General features: G+C 39.5%; 1 protein-coding gene across 2 annotated transcripts in view; it reads right to left on the bottom strand.

Annotated features, from left to right (window-relative positions):
* LOC121868574 (phospholipid-transporting ATPase VD-like) overlaps window positions 1-22,823 on the bottom strand; it is a 99,021-nt gene that overhangs the window by 19,666 nt on the left and 56,532 nt on the right. For both annotated transcript variants that reach the window (XR_006089422.1, XM_042369330.1), the window contains exons 7-16: window positions 9,548-9,749; window positions 9,215-9,407; window positions 8,241-8,389; window positions 6,631-6,777; window positions 4,987-5,098; window positions 4,238-4,392; window positions 3,167-3,385; window positions 2,403-2,979; window positions 1,849-1,965; window positions 380-640 (exon numbers count right to left, since the gene is read on the bottom strand). Coding sequence is in view for 1 of the 2 variants with exons in the window: in XM_042369330.1 (XP_042225264.1) it covers window positions 380-640; window positions 1,849-1,965; window positions 2,403-2,979; window positions 3,167-3,385; window positions 4,238-4,392; window positions 4,987-5,098; window positions 6,631-6,777; window positions 8,241-8,389; window positions 9,215-9,407; window positions 9,548-9,749 (2,132 nt within the window). In the remaining variant the exon portion in view is untranslated. The remainder of the gene's footprint in view (window positions 1-379; window positions 641-1,848; window positions 1,966-2,402; window positions 2,980-3,166; window positions 3,386-4,237; window positions 4,393-4,986; window positions 5,099-6,630; window positions 6,778-8,240; window positions 8,390-9,214; window positions 9,408-9,547; window positions 9,750-22,823) is intronic.

Raw genomic sequence — 22,823 nt, 5'->3', positions numbered from 1 at the left:
ATAATATCAAGGTACTCTATGTGTGCTTAAAAAATAAAATTGGTCGATTGATGCAATGTTGAGAAAATTACCTCTGGTATCCTTGCACCCTGTTGTGTCACAAGAGCAACATGACATAACACATATGACAAGACAATTACACAGAATGACTGACAACACATGAGGGAGGAGTCAGCACTCCTCTTAATTTTGGTCACTGCAACCCTATCAGAGAGGCTGACGTGAAAAAGAGAGAAATTTTTTTTTTTAGTTTCTCTAAGTTTTACGCATCTGTTAAAGACTGCATGTATATAAGAGCAGACACAGGTGGATGAAGAAAGAAGAATTTTTCCCTGAGAACCAAACTGAAGCCAAGAACTGAACTACAGTTTAGACTAACCTATTAGTTTCAAGTTTTTCTCAATTCTGGTGTAAGAATCTTGTAGTTTGTGCTCTCTGTTTGAAAGAGCATTTTCTGCATCTTTGTGCTTCATCGCCCAGTCTTCATACTCTGAGTCTGTGAGGACCCGCTTGGCCATACACAGCACCCGGAGACCCTTCTTGGAGTAGTTGTTTAGGTGTTGTTGAGTACGAAATATTCTAAGTTTTGTCTTGTCATCTACTGATCTATTTAAATTGTCTAATATTGCAGAGTCAGCACCTGGAAAAAAAAATTATATGTAGTTATATTGAAGTCATTTTAATTAGAAATAATATCTTGATTTCAGTGTCTAAGTGCAGGAGAGGCCAGTAAATATGTTTTCCTCAAATCCAAAATAAAGTAATCAATTATAAGAACCTTTGATGTCTTTTCTAAGTTCCTTCTTGTATTTTCCAGAGACTTTTGTTTACCTACAACCAGGAGAACGTCAATGAGGAACATCCTTATTAAATGCAAGACTGAAAACATCTATACTACAGTGAATTACCTGTATTTCTTTGCCTCTTCAAACTCATGAAATAATGGCAATAATCCCTTCATATGATTAAACGCATTTACCCACAAAAGAAATGTGGTAATACATTGTTTTGAAATATCGGTAAATGTTTCAAATGATTAACAAGTATTTCATATCAAGTCAGTCTACAAATTCTTTCCTTCTCTTCACCAATTGTCCTTCTTTCGAAAGAATCGTGGGTGTTTGATATATTCTATATACCTGATAATGTGACTTGAATGGAGGTACAGTATGTGATAAGTGTCTTTGATTTAGGGGACTTCAGACAGCTCAAAAGTTATTTTAAAGTCACAATCCAAAAAAATTTCACGCATATTTACAATGATTACACGATATAAAACTTGTACAGTAATAGGATTATGCATACTGGGCACCAGCACCCCATTAAATTTATTTTACTGTCTCTCCTAATGTATAATCTTAAAAAATTATCCCCAAACAGAACCAAATACCACTTTATTTTCACATAATACAATTTTCTTGAAAAGTTTTCCCTTCTCTTGACTCTTCTTCCCCTTTTGACCAATACAGCTATGTAATTTTGTTGCTGCAGCTTTCTGTCCAACTTTTTTATTTTAGTTCATTGATGTCCAAAGCCAACCCCAAGCTCTAACAGGTACAGCCATTGAATTAACACTGTTATCTAAAGTCACACTGTCTCTGGGATGATTTCAGACACCTATAAATCTTCTCTTCACAGCAAAAGTATGATGTTTGCTGAGTTTCTGTTGACACGTATGGATAGCCCATTAGTTCACGCACCAAAGGCATACTTAACACATGGTTTTAATCTTCAAACTTAGTCTGCAGTGTAAAAACTCTCAAACACTGTCCAAAGTCACCCCCATCTTTCGGTAGTCTGTAATATAACTTCAACAAATTATATGGCACCGTTCTTCACACTTCTCACCTTTGCAGTAGAGGATTTTTTCTTGAGTATCAGGATGGCGGACGATAATAGACATCCTCTTGCGATTGGAATCAAACGGTAATACATGGAGGACTTCATACTCACACAACCCATAACCTGCAACAAGTGAGTGAGTGAGTGAGTGAGTGAGAGTGAGTGAGTGAGTAAGTTAGTGAGTGAGTGAGTGAGTGAGTAATTGAGTGTGTGAGTGTGTGAGTGTGTGTGTGTGAGAAAAGCTGAGAATCAAGATAGAAAGTGAGTACCATACATTACTCGTTTTCTTTTTTCCCAAATAGTTATTGGTTATTCAAGTCGTATTTATTACCAAAACTAAAATAATCAAATATATCTCTGTCGTTTACAGAAAAGATGGTAAAGGTGTCTCCAAGTACATACATGGGAAGTCCCTAGCTTGTAGTGAACACCCATCTTATTGAACTTATGAACACTTCCAAAGTTCAATGGAAAAACAAACAAATTAAAATTTATTCAAAGTATTTCATCTTATGTCCTGAGGATTTACTCCAAAGAAATATTGTACATAAAATTATTACCTGGCAGTGAAATCAGAATGTTGTGCAAGTTTCTCCTGAGCAAACGGAATCCATATTTGTATGCTGCATCCACTAAAGCTAGTTCATCTGGACTCTCAGCTTCATATATGGGTTGAATATCCATGGGTGATGGTGTGAGGGAGCGTGAGTCCCTCATTATGCTAGAGTTATAAATTTGTGCAGACTGAATGTTTAGGAGGGAAGGTCTCACTGGGGAGGTGTTCGGGGAAGCCACCTGAATATCAGACGGAATCTCGTGGATATTCTCGAGGTTGTTTGATTGGTTGATGGGGTTGAGAGTTATGCTTACAGATGACGGATTGTGATTCTGAGAGAGACTGGGAGGAGTCGTATAACGGGGCGATGACTCCGGGGTGCGTGGAGGGGTGCTACGAGGGGAGGAGGCTATTGGAGAAAGAGGACGAGAAAATGGGAGGAATCCTCGTTTCACTCGATTGAGTCCCCAGAAACTGGAACTAATACTAGTTGTAGAGTTATTATGGCTGGCATTGTCTACCTCACTAACACCTGAGTTGTTTGCATTATCATTTGGCACAATCATACCGCTGGCATTCATCTGAAATGAGAAAATATGAACTGTATGAGGGAACTGAACCAAACAAATACAGTACTGTATAGTAATTCAAAGAGACGATTGATATTGGAAGACATGATAAAAATAACGTTCAGGAACAAATATAAGAAGACAACATTCCCGAACTGACACAGTTACAAGAACACGACTTATAAAGCACGTTACTTACCGCATCACGATGGGGATACTTGGCAACAACAACAGTGTTACACGCAGCAAGAGTGAAGAAGAAATCCATGATTCTCTCTGAGGACGAGTCCTTTGGAGGGCTGAGAGCAGCAGGATTTTGCCTACTACCAGGCTGAGCATATATGAGTGGAAGCTCAATAGAAGCGAGCTCCTCTTGCAGTTGATTGTTCAACGTGAAGGTGTCTCGCTGACCTGAATTCTGGTTGGAAGAAGGACAAGTTTAAATCTCAATATCAAAATAATGATTCTAGTGTAAATCCAGAAATATAATACATACGGTATTACCATATGTAAAAGTATACTGTACTCACAAAACTACAAAACAATACTACTATTACAGGTAATCTAACAAATACCCTTACAATTTATAACATATTAAAAGTCGTGAACAAAATTAAGTCGTGAGCAAAATTGTTCCCTAACCTTGTCTCTGCCCTTTGGCCCTAAAATCAAGGTCATCAATATGTACACTCTCACCAAAACTTCTCAACGCTATAAGCATTGTGCAATCTGAAAAAATGAACCAATAATCTGAAACCATTCGAGATGACAAGCCCCAGTCTGCTCATTCCCACATACATTGTGCCCAGGTGTTGAGAAGTGTTTGTTGACAGTGTACAGTAGATCATATACACAACTTATCTTATATCACAACCAAACATAAATGGTTACACATCACAACCTCACACAAGTTTATTTTTTAACCTTCAACCTTGTACAGTATTGAACATTACTAAGCAACCCCTGGCCTGTGTTGAGCAGCAGGATCCCATATACAGCTTAGATGTACGTATATATTAAGGATAATTATAAAAGAAAGATAAGAGTCAGAGGAAAATAAGAGACAATAGTAAAGAGAGAATTTGTAGTACTCTTGGGAGTGGGATTGCACGAGTAAAAAATAATACAAATAATAATAATAAAAAAGATAAGAATTAAACCCAGAGCATCTTTAAGCAACTGGCATGTCTTTTTATTACTGATTTTAAGGCAAATATCTGGAATAAAACTATTTTTTGTTTCTTAAATAAAACTGTGTTACAAAACCTACCTGATTCTTGTTAATAACAGGTGTGTGGGCATAGTCGGTACCATTGATAGAGCATCTCTGGAAGACCATATTGTTCTCTGTGAGAGTCCCTGTCTTGTCCGTGAACACATATTCTACCTGACCCAGCTCCTCGGGGATGTTAAGTGCTCGACACTCTGTGAAGGTAACAAACAACACTAGATGATGACTATAATAAATGAACCACAAGGATAAAATACATATAGCTGTCAAACTAAGTATTTTAGGAGCTAAATATTTTACTGGATTTAGAAAATGTCTTGATTTTAGTCAGATTTATTTTAGTTTCAAAGCTAAATTGATTTATGAACACATTATACGTAATACTAAACTATTCAATTACATAGTGGCATGAAGAGTCATCAAACTCAATACAAAAACTATAAAAAGTTTGGCCAAGTTGTCAGTTCAAAGCTACTCTAATAACAACTTGTACCACAACAGTAAATGTCTTAAGAGCAGCTTACGTGTATCAAATGTCTTATCCTGCTAATGATGAGACATTCCAAAACTTTTCAAACAACAAAATGGGTCACATGTACATTAGGCACCGTGGCTTATTTCACTTGAAGATGAACCATTCTATTGTTAAGGTAGGCTAGGTTAGGTTAAGTTAAGTAATATTAGGATTGGTTAGGTTAGATTAGTGTTCAAGTGGTCAATATTTAGGTGAAACAAGCCAGGGTGCCTAATCTTCCGGTGAAACAAGCCAGGAAGCCTCATCATCTTACCTATAGTCTTACCACTCTTCTTGTCCTTAAAGTCCTTGTCACAATGGATGTGGTAGATCTGCATGAGCTTGATCACCTCTATGGTCACGTACAGGGATATAGGAATGATGACCTGGGGAACGTGAGATGTAAACAATATATACAGTACAGTACAGTGAAACGTCAATTTACTGGGCTATACAGAGATGAAAGTTCATTATTTCAAGGGCCTGTTAGATGTGAAACCCCCATTTAATGAACTACCTGTATATAGATGAAAGTCCATTATATCGAAGGTCTGTTAGATGTGAAACCCCCATCTAAAGAACAGTATGGGGAGAGAAGACTATGCAGTATGGAGGTTTCACTGTTCAGTACATGCATAGATTACCATAATTAGAAATATAAAATAAATTAAAAAAAGAAAATCATTGGTAGATAGGAACATCATTAGGAGTATACAAATTAGTTACACTTTACAATTATTAAAATACATTTGTATAGAACAATCTGGAAGCGGTGATAAGTATGGGAAAAAAAGATAAATAGAATGAAATTGGTTAAATGGTTTCAGTTTTATAAGAAGAAGTGGGAGTTTAACTTGGGGAATAGATAACATAAATGGGATGGTTAGATTAGGTTATGTGCTAAGGGCAGGGCATATTGAAAAGCCATTTAAATCATAATGGGGCAGTCTATCCTGGCTGAACCATAAGACATTATTTTTAATGTTTGTAATGAGAGATCGTCTTTTTTATCAGGGACTTTTTGCCATATGGAAGATGTGCCCAAGACAGGATACACTGATGCAACAGGTGACATTACTGTAAGAGTTTGGCTAGGTAAGGCTGGGTTAGGTTAGGTAAAGAAAGGTAAAGTAGGGTTAGATTAGGAAGAGTTAGTTTAGGTAAGATTAGATTAGGTTATGTTAGATTAGGTTAAACTTGGATAACATTAGATAAAATTAGGTTAGGTTAGGGTTGGGCAAGGTTAGGTAAAATTAGTTAAAGCTCATGTAAGAATAAATTAAGATAAAGTAAGAAAATGTGAAGTACGGGAAAACACCAAGAAAAGCAAATAAGGATGACAGAACAAAACTGGAGAGTGAGAAAGAGATAGGGGAAGCACTTTAGGAAACTCCATGTAAAGGTCACTTCATGGAATTATATACTGTAATGGGAAACACTGGGAAAATGTGTGAAGGAGGATGACTGAACCTCCCTGGGTGTGTTATGAGGTTCAGGATGGTAGGTTATGTCATTGATAAAAGTGCTTTGTTCTCATGTGACTTTACAGAGCATTAGATAGAAAAATTATGGAGATCACATGAAGATTAGCCCCCCCCAGCTTATTACACCTGATGATTAAACAACTTAACATTACTTGGAAGGAGGGGTTAGGTTAGATTAAGTTAGTATGTGTTAGATTAGGTTAGGTTAGCATTTTGGTGGTTAATATAAAGGTGAAATAAGCTGGGGCTAATTTCTCTTCACAAATATTAGGAAACTGGTATACTGTAAAAGGTACATCATAAGCTACCTCTTGGAATATTAATACAAATATGGTAAATCTCTTTTTTTTTCTTTTTTTTTTTAGGTAATGAAAGCATTTTACATGCGGCAAGAAGACCGATTATAAACCTGCCTCATCATTACTTGGGCTTACCTGATAAATAATAACAAAAGTCCAAAAACTAATGAAGCCAACCCAGACCGAGTTGTTAGAGAGCTTGATTTTTGCGAGTGATGAATCCAAACTGTTGAGTGGGAGGAATGGTACCAGACCTAAAGTGGCATTACCCTCATAGTAATTCTGTAGGTGGGAGAAATATACAGTACATTAAGTCATTTGAAGTTTGATAACAATGAGGTACTACAGCCTACAATGTACAGTACAGAATACATATATATGCAACTTTCAAGCTTTTGGGGGAAGCATTTTTGTAAACAGTATCATGGTGAGGCTAAAGGATATAACAGTCAGTACTGTATGGGGAAAAAAACCAATTATGATTGAGTTGAGGAGAGGCAACATTACTAAACTCAAGTCACATTACACTAAAGTACAGTATAGGTTTTATAAAGTGACTAGAAACACACAACTACAAGTATCTAATTGTATGGTGTCAATAAAATATACAAACACATTTAGCTGTTAGAATAAATGGACGGTGCCAACAGCATAGATTTAGTAATAAGAAAGGAAACATTCACTGGCCCATGACTAGGCATTAACACACAACCATCTCTGAAAATGCCTTCATTAGTGCCACCAACCATGGAGCCAAGATGTCTCTACTTCACCTAACAGACACTGATATTTCTGATCATATGATTGAAAGAGGGAATTCAAGAACACTACATTGTTTCATGGTTGTGAGTACAGTACAGTAGATGTAAAGTTTGGGCAATAATGTTAGACTGACGTGAATGCCCTTGATAGACTAAAAATGCCAGGTATATATTCCTTGACAAACATTCTAGTGAAATCAGTGAAGCGCATACATAGACAACCTTTAAATACATTGTAATGTGTGGCTAAGCTGGCGGAGCATGATGACATTGTTTCTGAATCTTTTTACATCATATTACACAATGGTTTACCTGCTTGGTTGTTCTCCTCTCCAAGTATAAGACAACATATATAGAGCTATAGCAAGAATCTTAAAATGCAGTCTCAGTGTTATTTGGTCGCCATCTTTATCCCATTGTCTGTGTGAGGTAATGCATTATCACCTTACAAGTTTTAAGGTAAATATTGGGATACGAGTCTTCAGCAATTGGTGGTCTAGTCCAACTGATTTAAGGTTTATTTTACCTCTAAGATGAATGTTAAGTCAAATTGGCTCAGCTGAGGTATAAAGTGACTTAATATGGCGTCGAAAGTGCTCAGAGACTGTCTTAACTACTGTTGGTGTGTTCCTGTGTCTCCAAGGAAGAAATTATACTTAAGAAACCTTGGGACTCTGGTAAAATTAGCTTAAGAATCCGGCAAATTTGACTTTTGAAACCTTGGAAAGCTGGCATTCTTCACTTTAGTAACCGTGCAAATCTGACATCATTGGGAAACCACAGAAATCAGTCATAAAATTGTACCATGGTATCTTTCAGGTCTCTCTAATCCATCTCCTCTAGAATAAGTACAGTTGATACAGCATTACAAAAGCTTTCAGCAGTGTTTTAACCATTTTTAGCCCCAGAACATTCTCTCACAAGCCATGATCATCCACAACGAACCTTGATAATATGCAAATCATCAATAAACACTGTACCTACCTGCCAGAGGCCAGACCCAGTCGCGGAGATTAGGCACATGACAAACAGGATGACAACACACCAGATCACCTCTATGTTCATCCTCCTCTCCAGCTTGGACCTCTTATACCTGGTGCCTCCATTATTCAGCATGGCCTTAGTTTCACGACCTGAAGCATCACATATATAAATATACTGGAATCACTTGTTAGATAATTCACCAAGTATATGTATAAATGCTAAAATGTGTGATTAACTGCCAGAGAGGGGTGCAGTTTGCTCCTACAGACATTATTCATGCGTAGCGGCTGAATAAGTTAAAATACAATGCGAAAGGATTAATAGAGGAATAATTTAGTGAAGTGTAATTTATGAGAAAATAAAATAATTAATAATTCATTAAAAAGGAGATAACAGATTCTATACACAACTTCACTGAGAGTAATGGCATATAGCCCAATAACTTGAAACTGTTCAACCCCTTTTTCAATTTTCAGAGTACTACTGTACTGTACAGTATAATACATAACTCTACTGTAATATTTAATCAGCTCAATACGGAGAGGTAACAGCTTTACCATTAGTTAACATCTAAAACAAATTATACCCGTAGCTCAAGAAGTTTCAGAGATGATGATTAAAAAAATAATACAAATAAATGTATATGGACTTTAACAAACTTCAGGGGACAGCTTCTGAGTGATACTGTACACTGAGCTGGTCCCATACATCAACACAGATCCCACTTTCTAAGACTTTGAAAGGTATTAATCCTGATTCAATCTGTCACAAACACTGAGTACAGTCGTAGTTGTTTTTGTCTTGACGAATATACATAAATTTCAGATTTCTAGAGTTCTAGTACTGGTAGTTCACAAAAAACCTATGAACAAAGAATGTCTCCACACAATAGGTTTGATACCCGAGGTGAATAAAGAGAATATAAATAGTAGAGTCGAGTTATATGGAAAACAACACCATAACGGAAACCTTACCGGCGTACACAACAATGCCCTCAATGTAATCTGTATTCCTGAGAGCACAGTCTCTGAGCAAGAGATTGTCTTTGGTGAGGGGTACACGTTCTCCTGACTGCAGTGGAATTGTGCCGGTGAAATGGTAGATCTTAGTGGAGGGCGCACCGATCTCCATCAGGAAATCAAACTTGGAAACCTCAAATTTATCATCCTGAAAATTTTTAATGATTTTAATATATTACAGTACTATACAAAGGGGCATTTTTATTATCTGTAAATACTGTAAATAAACAAAATTATTACAGTACTGTATGTCCAACAAAATTCAAAATTCTTCAACTTTATCCTTACCATTCCAAGTCCTTTAATACTTTGTCTCTGCTTGAGGTTACTTTCACCATCCAAGTTGGAAGACTCGATGAAACAAATGCCATATTCATCTGAGGAGTTGAGGACCACTAAGTCGGCTGGGATGATCTCGTTGCAGGAGAGGTGGATAATGTCCCCAACCCTCACATGTTTCCACTCGGTTTTAACGTATCTTCCCTGGTCTCTGAAAATACATAAAAAAGATACATATTTAGCATTTATAATCTGGAAATACATAAAAAAATACATATTTAGCATTTACAATCTGGAAATACAGTACATAAAAAGGACACATATTTAGCATTTACAATCTGGAAATACATAAAAAAGGGACAGTTAGCATTTATAACCTTTCAGTACTCCAATATATTTCAAACTCCTCAATAAATATTCGTTAGTTGTTCTTTATGGAATATTCAGTCTAATAAAAATCTCCAATGCCATCAAAGTTGTGCCAAAATAAACAAAAAAGGGAATGGGTGGATCCCTGTGACCAAGTCCCAGGTTGCTGATCTGACTTGATGCCCCATTTACACACAATTGCAAGGTTTCAATTGTTTCTCTTACTATTGACAATACAAAATACTGTACATATATCGTTTCTCACTATTATTTTTTCATTTTTGTATTTATTTATTATTAATATTATTATTATTATTACAGTGTTGTTATTATTATTATTATTTTATTTTTAATTTTGTATTTTTATTATAAATTTCATATACTATGAATTATTATTATTATCATAATTATTATTACATCCCCCCCCCAGGCCCCGATGTGGGTCAGTGACCTGTGCCACTGTGCCCGGGTGGGCTAATCTCCGTATGTATATATATATATATATATATATATATATATATATATATATATATATATATATATATATATATATATATATATATATATATATATATATATATATATATATATATATATATATATATATATATATATATATATATATATATATATATATATATATATATATATATATATATATATATATATATATATATATATATATATATATATATATATATATATATATATATATATATATATATATATATATATATATATATATATATATATATATATATATATATATATATATATAAAATCACAGAACAGGATAAGAGTAAACAAAACAAAACTGGATAAAAGAGGAAATAATGATACAAATGGATAAAAAATAAAATAATGACAAAAACGAATTAAAAGAGGAAGTGATCACAGTGCTCAGGGTAAAAATCAATATTTACTCTCTCTCCTTAGTGCTGGAAGTCAATTACCAGGAAAATCTCAACTGAGGAGTCTTGACCATATAACCTAGAAGGACTCCCCAGGTCTGTAATGTTTACCGAATTATCGTGTTTTTTTTTAGTAAAATTTACCGGATTTCTGTGGTTTCTCAATGATGCCGGCTTTCCACGGTTACTAAAGTAAAAAAAATGCCGGATTCTTAAAACTAATTTCACTTTATACCACAGTTGAGCCAATTTGACTTAACATTCATCTTAGAGGTAAAATAAACCTTAGATCAGTTGGACTAGACCACCAATTACTGAAGACTCGTAACCAAATATTTCCCTTAAAACTAGTAAGGTGATAATGCATTACCTCACAGACAATGGGATAAAGATGGCGACCAAATAACACTGAGACTGCATTTTACGAGTCTCGTTATAATTATATACTGTATACGTTTTCTTATACTTGGAGGGAAACGGTATGAGGATCTCACCTGAAGATTGGCCCCTCCAGTTTATTTCACCTGATGACCCAACTATTGCTACCTGGGGGAGGTAGGTTAATGGTTAGTGTTAAGCTAGGTTAGGTTAATTTTAAGTTAGTATTAGATTAGGTTAATGTTAGGTTAGTGTAAGATTAGGTTAATGTTAAGTTAGTGTTAAGCTAGGTTAGGTTAATTTTAAGTTAGTATTAGATTAGATTAGGTTAATGTTAGGTTAGTGTTAGGTTAGGTTAATGTTAGGTTAGTGTTAGATTAGGTTAATGTTAGGTTAGTGTTAGATTGATTGGGTTAATGTCAGGTTAGATTAGGTTTACATTAGATTAGGTTCGTGTTAGATTAAGCTGGACAGGTTAATATCAGGGTTGTTAATCTTATGGTTAATTAAACAGGGGACGCTTATCTTCAGGTGATAAAAAAAGTTAACACTTGAGACTGTGAGACTCCAGGCAGAGGATCCACCCACTCCACCTTGAGAGTGACACGGCAGTTCCTTGAGCAAACTTCCTCCAGGTACCGCCATCATCACCACACCTGTATCCCGGTAGCTCCTTACACCACCTGGGAAAGCCTTGGTCCACCTAAGGAAGGGGCAGACGGCGCCACAGTCACGTCCACAACACACAAAACTTCCCCCCTGACTCATTGTTCAACGTGAATTAACTCACGCACGATAAAAATAAAAAAAATATTACTGAACGATCTAATGTGTTAAGAGCCACCAGCCATCACCTCCTCCTCCTCCTCCTCCTGGACGCAGACCATGGCGAGGAAATTAAATATCATCATCAATTAAAGGACAGATAAAAAAACAAACGCAACATATCATAAACTGGATTACGAATTAATTGACAGGAGACATACAAATCAATGGTGGCCAGACGCGACGACTAGACGGAGTGACAGAACAGACAGACAGAGTGACGCTTAACGCAAAATCTATGCGCCCCAACAACAGTGATTATATCGACCGGTTTTTAAGTGTACATTCGCAAAGACAATAAAAAAAATGCAGGAAAGGTGTTGTGATAATGAGTCAACGTCAGCGGGGCCAAGGTGGAATTTCCCGCCAAATTGTCGACAACATTATCAAACACGAAGTATTAGGTAATGTAAAAGGATTCGGCCAGAACACGGACATGGATTTTTACTTTTATTTCTCCTACGTCGTTTACTGATTTATCTGGTTATTCTTTTATTTATTTATCGAGTGAATTATTTTTCGTTACAGAGTATTAAAGGAAGATGAATACAGTGGAATAATAATAAGGATTTCTCACTTGGTCGACAATGAACCAGGTGTATTCAAGCGGACCTGGGACCTGTTTAACAAGATAAATATATAAGATTGTGGCTACTGAAGACAGCTTCCCACCTCTTCTGAGAAGACCTGGATCTGACTGTGGCTGAAGGTTAAGTGTACAAGAAACAAGTTTTTATTTGTTTTTTAAGAAATTATTCGACTGTAAGAAAAATATAATTGTCCGCACGCAAAGCAGTTTCGAAGGTGTTGGTGGGAAGGTGATATTACTTATTGAACCTATCTTGGCTTAACAAAAACACTGATAATAATGATTGACCCTTGTGTACGGGGATGGCCGGCTCTAGGGTCACCTTGACGTGAATATGTTTCAGGTATAAAAGCTGTCGCCCACGCAACAACCACACCCTATGTTAACCAGTTGTATGACCCAGTGTCAAGGAATAATTCAACACGCCAACTGTATTACCTAACCAATCGATTAACACCCAGGTCCCCAATTACTGCTGGGTAAACAGAGGCAAATAGTGTAAAGAAACTTGCCCATAGTTTCACCCTGACCGGGGATCGAACCCAGGACCACCAGTTTACACCACAGGTCGCCACGATAGCTCCTCCCCCTTCCCTGACACTCTGGTCAAGTCATTCTCGTAATAGTAAATACAGCATAATCTTTACCTAACTAGATACAGTATACGAGACAGCATGTTTACTAAGTACAGTCTCTGCATAATGTCGACTCCATTTCAGTAATGATGGGGATAATGTTCTAGACCGCATACCACATACCCTCATACTAGTAATAATCACATGTGCACTACGATCAAGGTACACACAGTAATTATACTTACATGACGTACATAATTATACTAAGACCACTGAGTATGCATACAATCAAGTAAATGTGGTTTATTAGTGCACAACCCTATTGACCTTTTCACCTAAATTCTCTAAATGTAGACCAATTCTCTACCCCTCTCTCTCTCTCTCTCTCTCTTGGTCATAACGTCAACTAATTCTCTCTAAAACATTTATAAAGATTCTCCACCCACCCTAACATCACCTTCCCACCCTCACCAACACAGGTTAGGTCAGCCAGGTGTCCTCTTTACAGGTGTTTCAGACCTACATAACGCGGCTGAAACTGAAACACACTGAAACAGAAATAAACACAATATACACTGAAACAAAGTGAAACAAACCCCCAAAATATACTGAACACTAAAAAAAATACTATATCAGTGTTTCCTTCTTTGAATTTGTCGCTATTTTAAAGTCATTTTCTTAAAGAGAGCAACGGTTATATAGCGAAAAGCAACGTTCACTAAATAAAGATCTCATAGCGAAAAACATCGTTAACCAATTAAACATATATGACCCACAGGTAGATGCCAGGTGTTAGGGGAATTATGATCCACAACTGTACATATATGTCACAGGTGTTAGGTCTATATATTACGGCTATACACCTCAGGGAAAGCGAGTTAACACAGGCTATTTGGGTCAAAGCTTAAAAAGAAAGGTTTGTTTGGGATGTATTTGGGTCAAAGCTTAAAAAGAAAGGTTTGTTTGGGATGTATTTGGGTCAAAGCTTAAAAAGAAAGGTTTGTTTGGGATGTATTTGGGTCAAAGCTTAAAAAGAAAGGTTTGTTTGGGATGTAATTGGGCCAAAGCTTAAAAAAAACCCGTTTGAATTATATTAGAATCGATTATCCGGAAAACTTAGAGAAATACACGTCGAGGTTCCATAACAGAGGTAAGTTCAGATATAAACACTTAGACGCTTTAGACAAACACACTCATAAAGGATCGCGGCTTCGGTTATACGGACTTAGCTACAGAGCGAGACAAGTGAGTCATGATAGGGACCAGCAGCGCCTCAGTGGACAGGTGTAGTCTCAGGTGATTACGACACGCTGCACACCTGTCGCCGCCCTACACCTGTGGTACTGACTCATCTCTCCTAACTACAGGTGTACACGGAAACCTCCGACCTACTGACACGGTACACTAACCCAGGCACCTATAACAGGTGTTGGAGGTGTGTATTGCAGGTGTCACCTCATGATTGACCACACTAACCTAACCTAATCTAACCAACTAAACTAACCCAACCTAACTTAACTACCCTAACGCTAACCTAGCCTAACCTAACCTTAACCTAACCTAACCAAATACTGATAGGGGTGTGTAATCTTCAGGTGAAATAAACTGGGGTGTGTAATCTTCAATTCCCTTATTCACTTCTTCAAGAGACGACGTGCCTGACACCTACAAGTCGGAGTAACAGGAAGATCGAGCTTATGATTGATGATGATGATGATGATGAGTCGCGTCTTGCTGAGGTGACGAGAATTGTCATATTTATAAACTTTCTTGGTTGAATGGTTGGGGAGGAGGAGGAGGAGGAGGAGGAGGAGGAGGAGGAGGAGGAGGAGGAGGAGGAGGAGGAGGAGGAGGAGGAGGAGGAGGAGGAGGAGGAGGACGAACAGAAGTGTGAGAAGGAATCTCTCTCTCTCTCTCTCTCTCTCTCTCTCTCTCTCTCTCTCTCTCTCTCTCTCTCTTCCTTAAAAATGTCTTCATAATTTTTGTCTGTCATCTGCCTGTCATATACCAAACAGGAAAGGTTAAATATTCACACACACACACACACACACACACACACACACACACACACACACACACACACACACACACACACACACACACACACACACGACAACGTATTCCCTTGAGTACGGTGAATTAAACATCTCCATCTAGGAAGACGACTTTTTTTATTTGAGTACGAGTACGGCAACGTATTTCTTGAGTACGAGGACTTATTGAGTACGAGGACTTATTTCCAAACCCAAATGAACCACATCTAACCTAACCTAACCTAACCTAACCTAACCTAACCAAGCTCAGGAAACAACAGGATACAACTATCACGGTCGATAAGGAGACGATAAACATAATAACCAGTTGAGGAATAATAAAAAAAATATCAGTAACAACACCCTTATGTACATCACACCAGCCTCACCACACGTTACCTATGATGGTGATGATGGTGATGATGGTGATGATGGTGATGATGATGATGATGATGATGATGGTGGTGATGGTGGTGATGATGGTGATGATGGTGATGATGATGATGATGATGATGATGGTGATGATGGTGGTGATGATGGTGATGGTGATGATGGTGATGGTGATGATGGTGATGATGATGATGATGGTGGTGATGATGATGATGATTGTTGTTATTATTAGCCAACACAGACATATCTACACAGCCTGACGTTTCCTACCTCATGGTCTCTACCTAGCTATGTTTTGATGTGCCAGACGAACGATCGCCAGCATTGTCTCAAAAGGTACTGGGTCCTCAGTGCCCTTAACTTATAAACAATGCAGGTGGTGTCAGTGGCCACACCAGCCAACAATGCGGGTCGTGTCAATGGTGGTGTGGAGTGGACAGCGGCTAGATCTGCAGTGAACCACCTCGTGTACTAGGTATTGTGCACACAGCGGACACGTGCACTCAACATTACACACCTGTCAAACGTGCACAGGTAACATCTTAATGTACACACCTGAGAGAGAGAGAGAGAGAGAGAGAGAGAGAGAGAGAGAGAGAGTTCCTCGTCTCACACACAGAGTCAAGGTCGGGGCCTCATTATTGATCACAGCCGCCACATTTAACCATATTCTGACCACCACACCGGCGACACCTTGACAATACCTCCCCCACCTTCACCTGATGATGATGAAGGTAGTGGTGAAGGTAGTGGTGAAAGGCAGTGGTGACAAATTTCAATACTAAAGCCAACTAATGACCGTGTTAATTATATTACTAATAGTGATAAAGAAGAAATTATTATTATTATTATTTGTTGTATCTGTTATTAATCGATTACTTACAAGGTGTTGTGGCAAATTTAGGGTAGGAAAGGTAACCTGACCTATATTTACTCACGAGAGAGAGCGAGAGAGAGTTTGGTGAAGATCCTAAAACCAGATGATAAATAAATACACACACACACAGACACACACACACACACACACGGAAGGTGGCTGGGTTTCCAAGGTTGCGCAACAATCGATGGAAAAACTAGGAACAGGCAGAGACCCAGATGGCGACTCCTGTCTCATCTTCCACTACAAGGTGAGTAAGTCCACACACACACACGCACGCGCGCACACACACACACACACACACACACACACACACACACGCACACGCACACGCGCACACGCACACGCGCACACACACGCGCACACACACACACACACACACCTGAATTAATAAAATGGGAAAATGATCTATAATTAACGAGGACAAGTTACCAACGCCCTCTTTAGGAAAACTTGTTCGGCAGGTTGTATAGGTAAAGTAAATAACATACCTAGGTTCAATACTCATACTACCCACTGATGTAAACACACCCAGGACCTGTATCCACTAAGGTATACACACCCACTCATGTACACACACCCACTCACGTACACACACCCCCTCACGTACACACACCCCCTCAGGTACACACACCAGGACCTGTTCTCGGCCCTCTCCCCCACCTGACTTCTGAGAGACATCTTCAACAAGCCCCGACACTCCTGACCCAGTGATGAAAATCTTTAGGAAACTTCTGATAAACGATTTTCTTAATAACGATCGAACATATACGTATTTGTACACTTTCATTACGAATTTTACCACAAGCTGTAACTTTGTGGTTAATATTAATCTAGAGTTTATTTAATGTTATTGTAAGTTTATTAACACTACAGGTAATGTTTTGTTGTTTAAATGTGAGATTACTAGTATTTGTGTTTACCTGTGGTGGTGTATTAATTAACATATTTCACCTGTCAGGTTCTCTTGGGGTGATAAGACTCGTCGCCATGTTTTCATTCACACAGTTGAATATAAATGGAATCACCTGAAGATTAGCCCTCCAGATTCTTCTTCTTTGAGATTAAACATTCTAATGCTAATCCTAACCTAATCTAACATTACCTAACCTAATCTACCTTAACCCTACCTAATTTAACTTAATCTAACCCCACAGGTATCGTTAGGGTGGTTAATCTTAAGGTGAAATAATAGAAGAGGTTGGCAGCTAAACTCCACAACAAAGACAACATTCAGAACATTATCGAACACGACGAATTTCCAACATAACATTCAACATTCAGCAAATAATGATTCAGAAGTAATTATTCGGCTGACAACAATGACCCAATGTATTCCACTGATATAATGAAAGTAAGTTATTGGAGTGTAAGCGACCCAGAACTGTAAACAAGGAAATAGGGATTTTTTTTTAATCCATGAATGATCAGAGATTATTTTGATAAGGCATTAAACTCTTGAGTACGATAACTTAACCTCCCCCCCTCCCCTTAATTAAATGTAATCGTACTCAAGGGAATTGGTCATCGTACTCAGGGTATACGACTCCTTCATCTCTTCCTCCTCCGTGGCATTTACCCTAATTCCTTCCATCACTCCACATTCCTCCATTCTACCCCGCCCTTTCTCTCCTTCCTCCTACACACCTCCAGGTACCTCTAGCACCCTGATTCACACACCTCCGTCGGCTGTTATACCCTTCAGGAGGCCAGGAGGTCGTCGAGGGCGTCCTGCGAGTGATTGATCCACCGGCTGCTTTACGACCGGGACTTAACATACACCCTTCAGAGAGAGAGAGAGAGAGAGAGAGAGAGAGAGAGAGAGAGGTATATCCCATAACAGGTTCAAATGGACGTCACAGCGCGGGGGCTAACTCTTGACGTCATCACCTGGTCCATGCACTATGACTTTCAACCCACCAATAGTATTATATATTTTTTTTGTCTTCAGTATTTTTTTTTCCAAACGATCATTATTGTGTTCCTATGTGCGTCAGAGATCGACAACGGAGAGGACAATCTTCCCCGAATTTTATGGGCACACTCGGGAGGAACTAAGGAAGGTTTCAACACTAAAAAAAAAATAGGAAGAATAATCGTAGACGGTGTTAACAGAAAACGGGATATCCCCCCCCAATGTGGCCACTCACAGGTAGACGAGTAGGGAAACGTCCGTCGGCTCACGTGAAGATTAGCACCTCCAGTTTATTACACCTGATAATTAAACACCCTGACAAGAATCAAATCTAACCTAACCTAACCTAACCCCCTCAGGTATCGATAGTGTGTTTAATGATCATCAGTGGAATAAATTAGGGTATATAATCTTCAGGTGAGTGGTGGCGGAGAAAACAAGTGTGCCATATGACCGGTTGAGTGCCACAATACACACACACACACACACACACACACACACACACACACACACACACACACACTAACAAAGGTCATTATCTACAACTGGTGCCTCATATAACCTAATGGGCGGTGATCAGGGTATGAGGTAATGAGAGTATGAGGTGACGAAAGGACATACAGTTGTGGAAGAGGAGGAGGTGAGTGAGTGAGTGAGTTAATCTACTTGTATTTCAGTTGTGTTGAGGACTCCAGGTTTAACCCCTTGAGGACTCCAGGTTTAACCCCTTGAGGACTCCAGGTTTAACCCCTTGAGGACGACGACTTGACCCCCCCCGGAGAACAAGTCGTACTGAAGGGGCTGAAGGAGGCGGGTTTGTGTCCCCTTCGTATCGTTAAAGACTAGGTAAAAAAAATAACTCTTTTCTTCACCTGTGTTTAAGTGGCTCTACCTTCTGTCAATAATAATAATAATAATAATAATAATAATAATAATAATAAGCTAAAAATAATATCAAACATTCATACGTATTAAATCATGGTACTCAAGAGGTTGTCATTGTACTCCAGGGGTTGTCATTGTACTCAAGAGGTTGTCATTGTACTCAAGAGGTTGTCATTGTACTCCAGGGGTTGTCATGGTACTCCAGGGGTTGTCATGGTACTCCAGGGATTGTCATGGTACTCCAGGGGTTGTCATGGTACTCCAGGGGTTGTCATGGTACTCCAGGGATTGTCATGGTACTCCAGGGGTTGTCATGGTACTCCAGGGATTGTCATGGTACTCCAGGGATTGTCATGGTACTCAAGAGGATAAAAAGCTGGCACAAGAGTTCTAATTCCGTTAACGTAAACATTATCTGGATGACCCACGTGTTTATCTTCGTTTAGGCTTGAGGAGAGAGAGAGAGAGAGAGAGAGAGAGAGAGAGAGAGAGAGAGAGAGACTGACGTAGGCGTTATCTAAATCATGAGAACATAAATTTCCGTTATTTCCGTTGCCTTAAGTTAGTTATTTCCGTTAACGCCATGACTCCCATCACTGTTTATCTGTTAAGCAATAAAATGGTTGAATAATCTACCGGTCTGTCGGTCTGTCTGTCTGTCTTAGGTTACTGACAGAAGAGCTGATCAGTTCACCTACATATGTGAGAAGGACAGACAATTCGGATACTACGGAGTCGGATACTACGGAGTCGGATACTAGGGAGTCGGATACTACGGAGTCGGATACTTGGGAGTCGGATTCTTGGGAGTTGGATACTTGGGAGTCGGATACCAGGGAGTCGGATACTAGAGAGTCGGGTACTACGGAGTCGGATGTGTGGTTATGGTAGCAAGGAACAAGTGAGATGTGGTGGTGATGTTGGTGGTGGTGGTGGTGATGTTGGTGGTGGTGGTGATGTTGGTGGTGGTGATGGTGGTGGTGATGTTGGTGGTGGTGGTGATGGTGGTGGTGGTGGTGGTGGTGGTGTGTGGTGTTGTTGGTGATGGTGTTGTTGCATGTTGAAGGTATCTTAACTAGGCCCAGATTTTTTTCTCCCCACTTGAGGTAAAGAATCACCCCCTTGCAACAAGGTCAGTGGGGAGGGGGAGGAAAATAAGACGAGTACCTGTCCCCTTACCTGTCTCAACAAGGTATGATAAGCTGTCCACGGCCCCCCCCCCTCCTTCCCCTCTTTCACCTGATGATTAAACATTCTAATATTACCTGAGGGGCGTTAGGTTAGCATTAGGTTAGGTTAGGGTTAGGTTAAGTTAGCATTAAGTTAGGTTAGCATTAGGTTAGGTTAGGTTAAGTTAGCATTAAGTTAGGTTAGCGTTAGGTTAGGTTAGGTTTGCATAAAGTTAGGTTAGGGTTGGGTTAGGCTAGGTTAGGTTAGGTTAGGTTTGGTTAGGTTAGCATTAGGTTAGCGTTCGGTGAGGCTAGTTTAGATTACCAATTTAATCACCAAATAAATTAAATCGGCTGGGGGGATCTTATCTCAATACAACAACACCAACCTCGGCTGAGACCCGTGACTGCATGCTGTCCTCTGTAGTCAACATATACCTCCTGACCCTGCAGCCAAGCCGGGGATCTGTTATCACCTTCCTCACCTGTGCTGCTTACCTCTCAGGTGTATCAAGCATTGACCTCTGTACATGGTGTCTTAATGTCCTCACACACCTGTAGAACACCTGGGACGAGCAATTACTACTCTCCAACACCACCACCACAGGAACACAACCACCACCACCACCACCACACAGGAACACAACCACCACCACCACACAGCAACACAACCCACCACCACCACAAGAACACAACCACCACCACACAGCAACACAGCCACCACCACACAGCAACACAACCACCACCACCACAGCAACACAAACACCACCACCACACAGCAACACAACCACCACCACCACAGCAACACCACCACCACCACCACAGCAACACAAACACCACCACCACACAGCAACACAACCACCCACCACACACAGCAACACAACCACCACCACCACCACACAGCATCACAACAACCACCACCACCACCACAACCATCAACACCACTACCATCACTACCATCATCACCACCACCGTCTCCTACTGCCACCAACCCTACCATCACCACCATCACCAACAAGCCTCCTCCCTCTCCCCAGCACACACACGCAAGAACTCCCACAGCCCAGTTCACTTACCAAGACTAATAATGCACCGCTAACACCTGTTGACATAATTGAAAGCGTTTTTCCATGCTTGGTTTGAGGGGGGGTGAGGGGGAGGGGGAGGGGGGAGGGAGGGGGTAGGAGACACCTGGACTAACACTGGGCAGATTTAATACCCCTCCCTCACCCACCCACCCCCTGTTCACCCCCATCAAACCCCCCGTTAAAAAAGCCGAAAACTATAACCCATTTCGTAATTCAATGTGGCGGAACAAGTTCACTAAGACTCATGAGGAAAAAAAATTGCGATATACCGTCATAACACCTGCTGGTAACACACCTGTGTCCTCGGCGGTCTGATACACCCCCTGCACACCTGCCTCCCCCCCTTCCTTCCAATACAACATAAACTCGACTCTAATACCATACCATCTATTTTGTACCAAGAAATCCAATACATTTTTTTTATGAAAGTAACTAATAAATCGGGATGTTTTTTTTTTAGGTGGTAAAATAAATTAGCGAGATGTGTTTGAAATAAATTATACTGTTATTGTTGGGTCATTTTTATTTTTTTTCCCAGGGTTTTCATTATAGCTAAGCAGATGGCATCATTATTTATAGTACACCTTCAGTTAGGTTAGGTTAGGTCAGGTTAGGTCAGGTCAGGTTAGGTTAGGTCAGGTCAGGTCAGGTCAGGTCAGGTTAGGTTAGCATTAGGTTAGGTTAGGTTAGGTCAGGTTAGGTCAGGTTAGGTTAGGTCAGGTCAGGTTAGGTCAGGTTAGGTTAGGTTAGGTCAGGTCAAGTCAGGTTAGGTTAGCATTAGGGTGTTTAATCATCAGGTGAAATATGATGGGGTGTCTAATATTCAGGTCCTCCGACTGTGTGGCGGCTGACTTACCCCTGAGAGACAGACCCCTGGTGAATTATATCAATTTATGCGACCTTTTGCGACCTTATTTGACGTTATGCTACCTCTTACGACCTTATGTGACCTCTTACGACCTTATGTGACCTTACGCAATCTCGTACGACCTTATGTGACCTCTTACGACCTTATTTGACCTTATGCAAGCTCGTACGACCTTATGCTACCCAATACGACCATATGCGAATTCGTACGACCTCTTACGACATTATGCGACCTTGTACGACCTCGTACACCTTTATGCGACCAGGGGGAGGTAAAAAACACCAAGGTAATTTTATTGGCTGGTGAGTGTCCTTGAGCTGTCGTGGGTGAGTGTTGAGAGACGACACGGGCTGGTTTGACAGGGAGGCAACGGGAAGATGTTTAGTGAGGTGGACACACACACACACACACAC

This window comes from Homarus americanus, unplaced genomic scaffold, assembly GCF_018991925.1.
Source record: "Homarus americanus isolate GMGI-L3 unplaced genomic scaffold, GMGI_Hamer_2.0 scaffold59495, whole genome shotgun sequence".
NCBI lineage: Eukaryota > Metazoa > Arthropoda > Malacostraca > Decapoda > Nephropidae > Homarus > Homarus americanus.
Note: the sequence above shows the minus strand (reverse complement) of the source record. Positions and strands in the feature narration are given on the sequence as shown.